Here is an 11,576-nt window from a genome sequence, read left to right as displayed (position 1 = left end):
TATAGCCCCGTGATTTGTTGATTCGTCTGGTTCATAACAAGTGAAACAAGGTCACTTTTCCAAAGCGAAGCAGGAAGTTCCGTGGAGAGCAGCGATCGCGGTGTGACAATGGAGAATACAGGCCAGTGAAAAGATTCAATTAACCGTGGCGGAGGTAATTATCCCTGGACAGTCCAAATTAGTTTTGCATAATTGGTCTGAGCCATATGAATTAACTTCTTAATGTAATCTAAGAGGGCAGTTTACATTAAGAACGACCCGGCACGGAGCACACTAGGAAGAAAAGCGTGCATTTTAGCCTGCGTCTTTGATGAATATGTGTGTTAGATGTATAATTAATAAGAAATGGTGAGTGCATATAAAATATGAAATGAACAAAGCGTTTCCATTTGAATAAAATAGCTCTAAAAGATGCAGAGGAGGAAAAGGCCTGAACGGTTTCGTTTTTCTGCTTAAAAGTAAACTCCTCAGCTTTATCTTCCTTCCTATTCATGATCTGATTTGTGATAATTCAGGATTTTGGCTCTTGATTACAAAGACTTGCTTGAGATTTCTGAGTAATTCTATTCAAAGCCCGAACAAAAGCGTCCTTTAGAGGATACTTTACACTTCACCTGGTCCGACCAAGTAAAGGCATTCAAGATACAAATCTTGTTCGCCATTCATCAAGAACTACAGAGCAATTTCCTTTTTTCCGCATACGCTTTATTATATCCCCCTTGTTCAATAAATGAACGATAGGCATTTGAAGTACATATAAGTGGAATTATGCAAAACATATAACATACAATTTCACTTCGAGTTAGTAAAAAACGAACTGACTTTCTTTTGTGAACGCATCTGTCTGATGTCGACGGACCAGAAATTTCAGAAACTTGGGCATGTTGTTTTTCTTCAATAAATTACACTTGTAAGTGCTCATGGTCTCCCTTTGTGCAAATATCAAAGGACACGGCGTGTCCCACGATCAACAAATTGGGTTTCACTGACTGAACAATAAATATTACATACATCCATGGAACTCAAAATATACACCCGATTTCTAGTCCATCAGCTCCGGCATGCGGAGCACTAACCAGATATGATTTAATAAAACTGTACACATTTACAGCAACATGACTGATTTGAAGAAGAAGAAGAAAAAAACAAAAACAAAACTGCGCGTTAATTCGTCAAGGTCATAATAAAACAGTTTTTTTTCCAATATAGCTAAAACGCAACCACTTCAACCAGCATTTTCTCTGGTAAACTAGTTACAGAGTCAACAGGTTAGTCTGACGTGGTAGCTTTTCATAGAATTATTCACATTGATAAGGGCGCACTGGATTCGCTCGCTTAATATCCACAAGAGTTGTTTACCTTACATCAAGGCATTAATCATGATACAAACACATGTGATATCTGATATGACGACCGTGGCATCACATGTTCATGCTCCACGTGTATTGCGTTTATTTCACACTTAGAAACTTTCTCAGTCTCATAACGCCGCCGCGTACGCGGGATACGGTTCAAGTTGTGGTTTGCCCATTCCAGGTAGTAAAATGTAGGCAAGAGGCGGCTGGAGCCCTGCCGACGGCCAAGCCGCGCAGTTACACGGAATCATGTAGCCCGGGTTACCCGGCGATGGATGGGAGTGCGTGTGGGTATGTGCGCCGGTTCCGACAGCGCCCGCTCCGGAGAAAGCCGTCGCCGCTGTCGGGTAACCCAACGGTGAAGCGTACGGAAAGGACGGTGGAGAAAGTTCTGTCATTTTTGAGCCGAGATCAAAAAACGAATAGGGGTTTGTAGACATGGAGGGGTTGAAGAACACCCTGGCCGCGGCCGCCGCCGCCGCCGCCGCCGCCTTGTCGGGGTTGCTCATTAGCGACTCGGAAAGCGCTCCGCTCGGTAAGCCGCCCACTTTCAGCGCCTCGTGCTCTCCCAAATTATACGCCACCGGGAACGCGAATTTGTCTTTCTTCATTAAAGTCTTAGGCTTTCGCCTCGGTCTGTATTTGTAGTCAGGGTGCTCCTTCATGTGCATCGCCCGCAGTCGCTTCGCTTCGTCAATGAACGGCCTCTTTTCGGACTCCGTCAGAAGTTTCCACTCGGCTCCGAGTCGCTTGCTGATTTCAGAATTGTGCATTTTCGGGTTTTCCTGAGCCATTTTTCGCCGCTGCGCTCGGGACCACACCATGAACGCGTTCATGGGACGCTTAACGTGATCCATGGGCTTGGACATGATGGCAAGCGTTCGCTTCACCTGCTCAGGTAAAAAAAGAAAAATCCACTGACAGTCACTTGGATTTGCGTAATTTTGACAAGTACGCGAAAAGTCTCCGGACTCACTGCCTCATTCCGCCGCGGAAAAAAAAACAAGTCCAATCGTAATTCTTCTTAAACTTTTACGAAAGCAATGTTCTCAAATGCATCTTTAGTATATCCTCAAAAAGTCGCAGATGAAGTCGAAGGGAAGCCGTGTTCCTCAGCTCTGCTCGCTTTTTGTTTTCCTCTTCACCATGGTGAAGCAAGCGCCGCTGATAACTTAAATCGAGTGATTGTCAACCGAGAGTTGCAACATGTGAAATAAGGAGCGCACTGGCAGGTACTGAAAGGGCCTTTGGCGCATGCGCACTGGAGCTGTCAGACCTCGGGCGCTCCAAAATCCCACCCAGCGAGAGGACGAGAGTGAAATGATAAACTCACTTTGCTCAGAGTGAAAAGCAGTCCGACATCCCGTGTGTGTGTGTGTGTGTTCAAGCTTAAGCGTTCAGGACGCAGCATGAGTGTACTTTAATAATAGCCTGCTCAACCTGAGCGCTCGCTAATTATTCGATTTTCGCATTTGAAATACATTTCGCTGGGAATTTTAGTGGTGCGTCTGTTGAGGTTCGTCTCTCACAATCCGAATTATAAATTCAAGACCGTTTTTTAAACAAAACATCATGCGAATCTTTGCTTATAAATAGTTTTCAGAATTGTTTCCAAAAGCGTTCGACTGTTGCTATGGTTACCTCTTCAGGTAAACGCGATTTTAGTCTATTTAACGCCAGGTGAAAATGCGCTTTTTTGATTCGTTTGCTTTTCAACTGTTGTTTATTTCATGAAACGTTCGAAAACTTGCTATTAAGTCACCTTTAGCAGGTGTAACTTATAATAAATCACTTTTTATTTATATCCTGTATTCATGTACCTGATTAGGCTGCGTTCCGTTTGCACAGAATGAAATAGACGTATTGAACGCACATTGTGTGCAATGCATCACAAAATGAATCTTGAACTAACGGTCAAGCACGTCTTCTTTAATTTATCAGAACATTTCCACTAAAACACACACGTGTTAATAAGCTAGATAAAGCGTGAGGTGTTTATCGCACTCTGAGAACTTTTTCTTCTTGACAGTTTCGCTTCTGTCTCTCTGACTTCAAAGGATTTTCCGAAGGCAGCGCATCGTGACCCGAAAATGAGGTTGAGGAATATTTCACTATGCAATTACAGATATCTCAGAGAGTCCTTGTGTAAATTGTATGTTTAAGTGGATTCTGCCCGCACCTTGGCTGTTGTTCGCTATTATTAAAATCACACTTAAAATGACAGCTTTTAACAAGTGGGGAAAATCATTTAATTGCAGAAAGTGGCTTTGCAATTAATCCTTTTCCCTAGCTCTTAATATCAATGCAGACGTTTGTATTTAAAACAAAAATTTAGCATGCATGCACGCATGCTAGTTTTATTATACTTATTTGTGTTTATTACTATTTATTATTATTATTATCCAAATCGAAAGTCAAAGCATCTAATTCATTTAAAGAGATCGGCGCATAATCCGCTCTTATCAGAGATGATGCCAACATGATTAATAATCACACATTTAAAAGAGGCACAGCCTTGTAAGGGAGCAAAGACGATGCAGATAAGAAAAAAAAAATCATTTATCGTGAAGAAAGTCATCTGCGTATTGAAAGACAAGCAGCGCTAAATGTTGAGCAGCTACATGAGTGCTTGAAATCCATTGTTCGCCATAAGCCTGGTTTCCTCTCCATTATTCGGCCAAACGTGGCTTCTGAAATTTAATTACGCCTATCGAATGAGATTAATGTTGTTACTATTATGGCGTTCTGCCCTCGGCCTTCATATGCATGTCTTTTGTTCAGACTGAAGTCCGGCGGGGTACAGTGAAGATAAAGTGAAGCTCATGATGATGATGAGTGTCAGAGCAGGTGATTGACAGGAGGTCTGACGTGTCGATCTCTGTCCTGCTCTCTTCTGTGGGCAGTTTGTGCTTCAGATGCTTCAGGCGACAGCGAAAATATCACGTGAACGTGCCTTTAAAGCCTTAAAACAGTCGATGAGGTAAAAAAGGAAAAAATTAAATCAATGCATAAACGCGCAGCCTCTGCTTTTATACCAACATCCTGCAACATATATTTTATAAAATAGCATTTTTTTTAAAAACGCACATTTCATTAGTAAGTACCAAAAAATGATTAAAAATGCTGGGAAAAAACATACATTTTGATTAAACTATATGCTTTTTTATATCTGAGGTACTGTATTGTTGCCATGTTGGCTGATATATACACACACAGTTGAAGTCAAACGTTTGCATACACCTTGCAGAATCTGCTAAATGTTAATTATTTTACTAAAATAACAGGGATCATACAAAATGCATGTTATTTTTTATTTAGTACTGACCTGAATAAGATGTTTCACATAAAAGACGTTTACATATAGTCCATGAGAGAAAATAATAGTTGAATTTATAAAAATGACCCTGTTCAAAAGTTTACACACGCTTGATTCTTAATACTTCAGGTTCCACAAATTCTTTGGTTTTTCAGCATTTTTGTGTATTTGAACCCTTTCTGACAATGACTGTATGATTGTAAGATCCATCTTTTCACACTGAGGACAACTGAGGGACTCATATGCAACTATTACAGAAGGTTCAAACGCTCACCGATGCTCCAGAAGGAAACGCAATGCATTAAGAGCCGGGGGTGAAAACTTTTGGAACTTAAGGATCAGGGTAAATTTAACTTATTTTGTCTTCTGGGAAACATGCAAGTATGTTCTGTAGCTTCTGAAGGGCAGTACTAAATGAAAAAAAAATACGATATTTAGGCAAAATAGGAAAAATGTACACATCCTTATTCCGTTCAAAAGTTTTCACCCCCAGCTCTTAATGGTCGTTTTTCCTTCTGAAGCATCAGTGAGCATTTAAACCTTGTGTAATAGTTGCATATGAGTCCCTCAGTTGTCCTCAGTGTGAAAAGATGGATCTCAAAATCATACAGTCATTGTTGGAAAGTGTTCAAATACACAAAAATGCAGTAAAACCAAATAATTTGGGGGACCTGAAGGATTTTTCTGAAGAACACCAGGCATAAACTCATGAGCAATAAAAAAACACAGCTGTGGATCATTCAGGTAACAACAGAGTATTAAGAATCAAGTGTATGTAAACTTCGGAACAGGGTTGTTTTTATAAATTCAGCTTTTTTCTCTTGTGCACTAATGTAAACATCTTTTATGTGAAATATCTTCAGGTCAGTACTAAGTAATAAATAACATGCATTTTGTCTCTCATGCTCCCTCTTATTTTGTTAAAATAATTAACATTTTGCAAATTCTGCAAGGTGTACTTTTGACTTCAACTGTATATATATATATATATATGAGAAACTTGAAAAACTCTTGAGTTTTTGAGTGTGAGTTTTGCCTGAACTCCATTTGAACTTGAATCAGACTTTAGCGTGTCTCAAGCAGCAAAGGAAGCGATTCAGTGGCAGGAAACTGCTTTCATGAAGAGATGGGCATTTCTTTGTAGAAGTTGTGCGTTTTGCCTATCATGCCATCTCTCTGTGACACAGGACTGCAATAGAGCTCTTCAAACTAAAACTGGGGTGTGGAGACGCTTTCTCTCTGATGAAAGAGTCGTCATTACAGGGAGCTGGAGAATATAAGACTCTTATCAGATGCTCTATCATATACTCCCTTCCTCTAAGACTGAGTTCGAGATGTTTAACTGCATGGCCTAAATAAACCACTTTGTGGTAGAAAACAAACAATTTTTTAATTACTATTGTATTTTTTTAGCCTTCTTGGCCTTCTTAAAGTCCATAAAATAGGGCCAAATTTACTGCATTAATATGGGGGAAAAATACAGCCGTTTTACCCTTGTTTTGAATTATGCATTGTATTGTGTTGTAAGTTTAAATGAAATGTCTGTAAACTTAACATAGTACAACATCCTGGCAGAAAAGTTTTTATTTTCCATTTTGTTTACAGATTTCTCGCTCTGATCAGATTTAAAGAGAAGATTATCCATAAAGTCATCTTAAAATTAAACTTTAAGGCATAACAAATCAGCAGCAGTCTTTAAAGTGTAACTAATTGTGTTTAATTTTACTTAAAAGTTGATTTTTACACAAGAAGACCACAAAACCAGTCTTAAGCAGCTTGTGTATATTTGTAGCAATAGCCAAAAATACATTGTATGGGTCAAAATGATCATTAGGATATTAAGTAAAGATCATATTGCATGAAGATATTTTGTAAATTTCTTACCGTAAATATATCAAAACTTAATTTTTGATTAATTAGAACTTCATTTGGACAACTTCAAAGGCGATTTTCTCAATATTTAGATTTTTTTGCACCCTCAGATTGCAGATTTATAAATAGTTGCGTCTCAGCCAAAAATTGTCCTATCCTAACAAACCATACCTCAATGGAAAGCTTATTTATTCAGCTGGAATAAATGTATAAATCTCATTTTCATAGTGACTGGTTTTGCGGTCCAGGGTCACAAATGTAGATGCTCATTTATGAACTAAAGAAGAGTCAAAGAGTTAAATTCGACTGAATCATTGCAGTCATGGGTTTGAAAAATTATGCAGAAGTTGGCAGCGTTTCCAGCCCACACGTTTATAGACATAATCACATGTTTAAAAGATTTGTATTAACAAAATACTACAAATAGCTCACGGGCATTTGGATTGAAACTAGATCTGTGAGTTTCTGTCACTGCTGCTTTTGATAAACTAAAAATGTTTGTGTTGTAATCTCCTGTTAGGTTTGGATCCAAATATCCAGAATATCACAGAATAAAAAAACAAAAAAATTAAATAAAATAATAAAAATAATAATAAAAATTGTAAAATGTTTTTTAAAAATTAAAAATAATTTTAAAATAATCAAAAAAAATAATAATAAAATTCCAAATGTCATTAATCTGGGAAAATATGATCACAAGGTGTCCTCATGAAAAATTCTGGCTCGCTCCTACAGTAGTCTGGTCCTCTCAGTGATCTTTCAAAGAACATTAGAGTAAAAGGCATGATGTACAGTGAGAAAACAGGAGGAGCGATAAGCCATGTCTCAGTCAAAGAGTTATGCGACGCGTCTGACAGTATCTGCTTTCCTCGAGGCCGGCTCAGAAACCGCACGGCTCGCGTCGACTATCTCACGGCGTTTAGCGTGCGACCTTCTGAGCCGTTTGTCAAATCAAATTTCGCCGGCGTCTCCCAAGAGCTACATGTTTAACTGAAGAATAAACTGGAGGGGGCAGGGAGAAGTATTCATCGTTTCCACTTTGGTCCCCCTGCGGTTTAGAAATCAGAGTCTTTTTCCCCCCACAGGCATTGTGATGACTTTGTGATGATACACTATTTTGAAGCATTTAGCCGGTGCATTATCGCCCGGTTGCTTTTTCTCCATTCTTCCAGCTTATCGTGGCTGCATCACAGCCCGGTCCAAACAGAGAGTTGTAATTACCCAGACTGCCACCTGATAGCTGCTCCTCTATCAGCAGCATCACCGCGCGCCTCTCCGTTTTATATCGGGGAGATACAGAGAGAGAAAGAGAGAGAGAACGGGACGTAATGATAGCATTTTGAGCTGGAATCAGCTTAAACTTCACAATGTTTCTCATCCATCCTATTATCTCATCACAATGCCTGGCTTTCTCCATACACTTCTCTTTTTTCCTCCAGAAGCAGATGTGATGTCTGACACAAAACAGAAAGCCATTCAGTCTCTTTCGAGCAGTCTTTGCATTCAGCGTGTTTTATATGGTGTCATTCTTCTGACTGGAGAAAGTGGAGAGTTCTTTAGTGATATTCGCCTCTTTTCCGAAACCTTGTGATCTGCCTCAGTGTGGAGAATTGACTCTCCGTTGATTCCAATCGAAGCCAGTTTGGCCTGCAACGTCAGCACATGCGTATTGCAGAGTTAACTATTTTATAGCACCATATAGAAGTAAACAAACCTATACAGCAAGTGTTAAGTAGCATGGGCTTATTTGTAGGAATAGGCAAAATACATTCTATGGGTCAAAATTTGTGCTAAAATCATTAGGATATTAAGTGAAGATCATGTTCCATGATGATATTTCCTACTGCATATCAAAACTTCATTTTTGATTAGTAATGTGCATTGCTAAGAACTTCATTTGGACAACTTTAAAGGTGATTTTCTCAATATTTTGATTTTTTTGCACCCTCAGATTGCAGAAAATTTTAAATAGTTGCATCTCAGGCCAGATATTGTCCTATCCTAACAAATCATTCATCAATGGAAAGCTTATTTATTCAGCTTGCATGAATGTGTAAATCTCAATTTAAAAACAAAATGACCCTTATGACTGGTTTTGTGGTCCATGGTCACATATTGTAATTTATGTTAAATATATGTTGCAAGCAACTTAATGAAGTAATAGTATTATAAAGTAGGTTTCTTGCTGATTTTTATTCAAATATGTTATATGTTTATGTGTGTTACAGACAAATTACATTTTTTTTCTTTAAATGTAACATATGTGACCCTGGACCACAAAAAGTCGTCTTAAGTCGCTGGAGAATATTTGTAGCAATAGCCAAAAATATGGGTCAAAATTATTGATTTTTCTTTTATGCAAAGAAAGATCATGCTCCATGAAGATATTTTGTAAAATTCTTACTGTAAATATATAAAAACTGAGTTTTTGATTAGTAATATGCATTGCTAAGAACTTCATTTGGACAACTTTAAAGGTGATTTCCTCAATATTTTGATTTTTTTGAAATGGCTGTATCTCGGCCAAATATTGTTCTATCCTAACAAACCATACATCAATGGAAAGCTTATTTATTCACCTTTTGATAATGCATAAATCTCAATTTCGAAAAATTGACCCTTATGACTGGTTTTGTGGTCCAGTGTCACATATGTGAATGTTTTTTCTTGTATTGAAATATATGGAGGGCAAAATATATTTTAAATGCTTTTAAAAACATACATTTATGTATTTTTTTAAATACATTTTGAAAAATGTCCAAAAAAAAATTAGAGCACTTTTAACAGTCATCTGTGATCATCTGCATGATGTTTGCTTTATTTATTTTTTTAACAAGATTATTTTTTAATAATTTTTATTTTTATATTTTTTTGTTTTTTTGGGGTAATCGACAGGATGGTAACATGTTAAAAAAAATGCAATTTTATGCTTCAACCATAGATGGCGATAATACCGAAGTGCACCTTTAAAGGGAAGAGAAAAACAACAAAATAATTATTTATTTATTTATTTTTGCATTTTTTAGAAAGAACATACAATAGCAGTAACATATACATTGCCTCAAATCAAATAAAAATAGGGAAAGCGATAGTAAAGTCTTATGTCTGTAAACAAGTACATAATTACAAATTATTAAAAAAAATAGATTTAAGTTTTTATTGCTTCATATCTGTTTTTTTTTTTTTTTTACGTATACAGGTAGTGACCTATTTTTAGAAAAACAACGAAAGTAGTTGTCTGAAGTGAAAAGGGAAGTTGGAGTTGTTTCAGCAGAAAAATCAAGTGAGATCAAGCAAATTAAGGTAATGAACGAAAAAAAATTACTAAGTGTTGCTTATGTGCCATGGCTCCTCTCCATGTGTCTATATTTTATGAAAATACTGAATACTACATTTTTTTACTGTTAAAGTTTGCTGAGAAGCTTGTTAATCACAGGTTGTCAACTGAGATGGGCCATAGGTTTCAGTCAAGGCAATAGTTAATAGTTATAGTCCAGAATTTGAGATTTGTTGTTTCTATTGTGTATAAAGACCAAACGTGCCAGTTTGCGTCTGTTTACACGTTATTGTTTTCAAAGAGAATTTTTTTTTAATTAACTGTGCGTAGTATTGTGTATTTTTGCGACTTTAGAGCCTAACTGTTAAGTAAGTGGAATTCCCTGCGGGAAATATATCACTGTGGCAAATTCTGTGAACGGCATTTGTTGCTGCCGTAAAGTTTCTTTAATAAATAGAAAGTTCAGAAGAACAGAATTTATCTGACACAGAAATCTTTTGTAACATCATAAACGTCTTTATCATCACTTTTGATCAATTTAAAGCATTCCTGTTAAATAAAAGTAGTATTTTCTATAATTTCTTGTCCAAAAAAAAAAAAAAAAAAAAATACTGACTCCAAGCTTTTTACAAAAGCTTTTTATTTCAGATAAATGCTGATCTTTGGATCTTTCTACTTACTAAAGAATCCTGAAAAAAATACTCCGTGGTTTTAAATATTGATAAAAATGTCTCTTGAACAGCAAATCAGCATATTAGAATGATTTCTGAAGGATCATGTGACACTGAAGACTGGAGTAATGATGCTGAAAATTCAGCTTTGCATCCCTGAAATAAATTACATTTTAAAATAAATTCAAATATCAAACAGTTATTTTAAATAGTAAAAATATTTCACAAAAAAATTTTGAATGTTGGCTTGACAAAGCCTTATCTGAATTTTTTGAAAAATTTTCAAAGACTTAACAGTTTATAGGCCTAGCAGATATTTTGCTCAGCTCTGGTGTCTATGTAGTTTAGCTTATAGAGTAGTTAATTTACACAGATAGACTTAAAAAAACACCAATCCTAATAATTATTCACTGGACTAAACATGAATTGGAACAGGCGTCATTTTTAACAGACGGAGCGCAGCTAAAGCAGTTTAATCAAGCCTAAATCTGATTTAGGAACTGCATCAGAATTCCAGACTTCGGTTCCCATGGCACTGATGCTCACACAGAAACGACACTATCAATCTAATCTGAAGAGATGAAGTGAGCAGTGTAATGATTGTGCCATTGAGAGCGAAAGAAACAGATTTCCCTCTCTTCAGTAGGTCACTATGATGCTGCAGATGGCGTTCGGTTCCATGTAGCTCAAAGTAAAGCATGTAGTTCTTCCAAAAATGGAAATTTGCTGAAAATGTACTCCGCCTCAGGCCATCCAAGATGTAGATGAGTTTGTTTCTTCATCAAATTTGGAGAAATGTAGCATTGCATCACTTGCTTACAAGTGGATGCTTTGGAGTAAACGGGTACCGTCAGAATGAGAGTCCAAACAGCTGATAAAAACATCACAATAATCCACAAATAATCCACACCACTTCAGTACATCAGTTAACATCTTGAGAAGCCAAAAGCTGTGTGTTTGTAAGAAACAAACCCATCATTAAGACAGATTTCACTAGATTTGTACTGAGACGTGTTTTGTAAGCCTGTTTTCACTGAAGCTGGAGTTTTTTTGTCAAAATAAAAGCTCTACTGCTGTTTCCGTCA

At 37.0% G+C, this 11,576-nt stretch overlaps 1 protein-coding gene across 1 annotated transcript; it reads right to left on the bottom strand.

Annotated features, from left to right (window-relative positions):
- Positions 1–482: 482 nt before the first annotated feature.
- On the bottom strand, positions 483–2,582 carry sox21b (SRY-box transcription factor 21b). Its single transcript, XM_051119951.1, has one exon. The coding sequence runs from the start codon at positions 2,222–2,224 to the stop codon at positions 1,481–1,483; it is 744 nt and encodes a 247-aa protein (XP_050975908.1). The 5' UTR covers positions 2,225–2,582; the 3' UTR covers positions 483–1,480.
- Positions 2,583–11,576: the final 8,994 nt, after the last annotated feature.

The sequence above is a fragment of the Labeo rohita genome, chromosome 9, assembly GCF_022985175.1.
Source record: "Labeo rohita strain BAU-BD-2019 chromosome 9, IGBB_LRoh.1.0, whole genome shotgun sequence".
NCBI lineage: Eukaryota > Metazoa > Chordata > Actinopteri > Cypriniformes > Cyprinidae > Labeo > Labeo rohita.
The sequence above is the reverse complement of the archived record's forward strand: the minus strand, read 5'-3'. Positions and strand labels throughout refer to the sequence as shown.

Excerpts from the sequence above, each read along its gene's own strand:
- sox21b (XM_051119951.1), bottom strand. The coding sequence starts at position 2,224 with ATGTCCAAGCCCATGGATCACGTTAAGCGTCCCATGAACGCGTTCATG.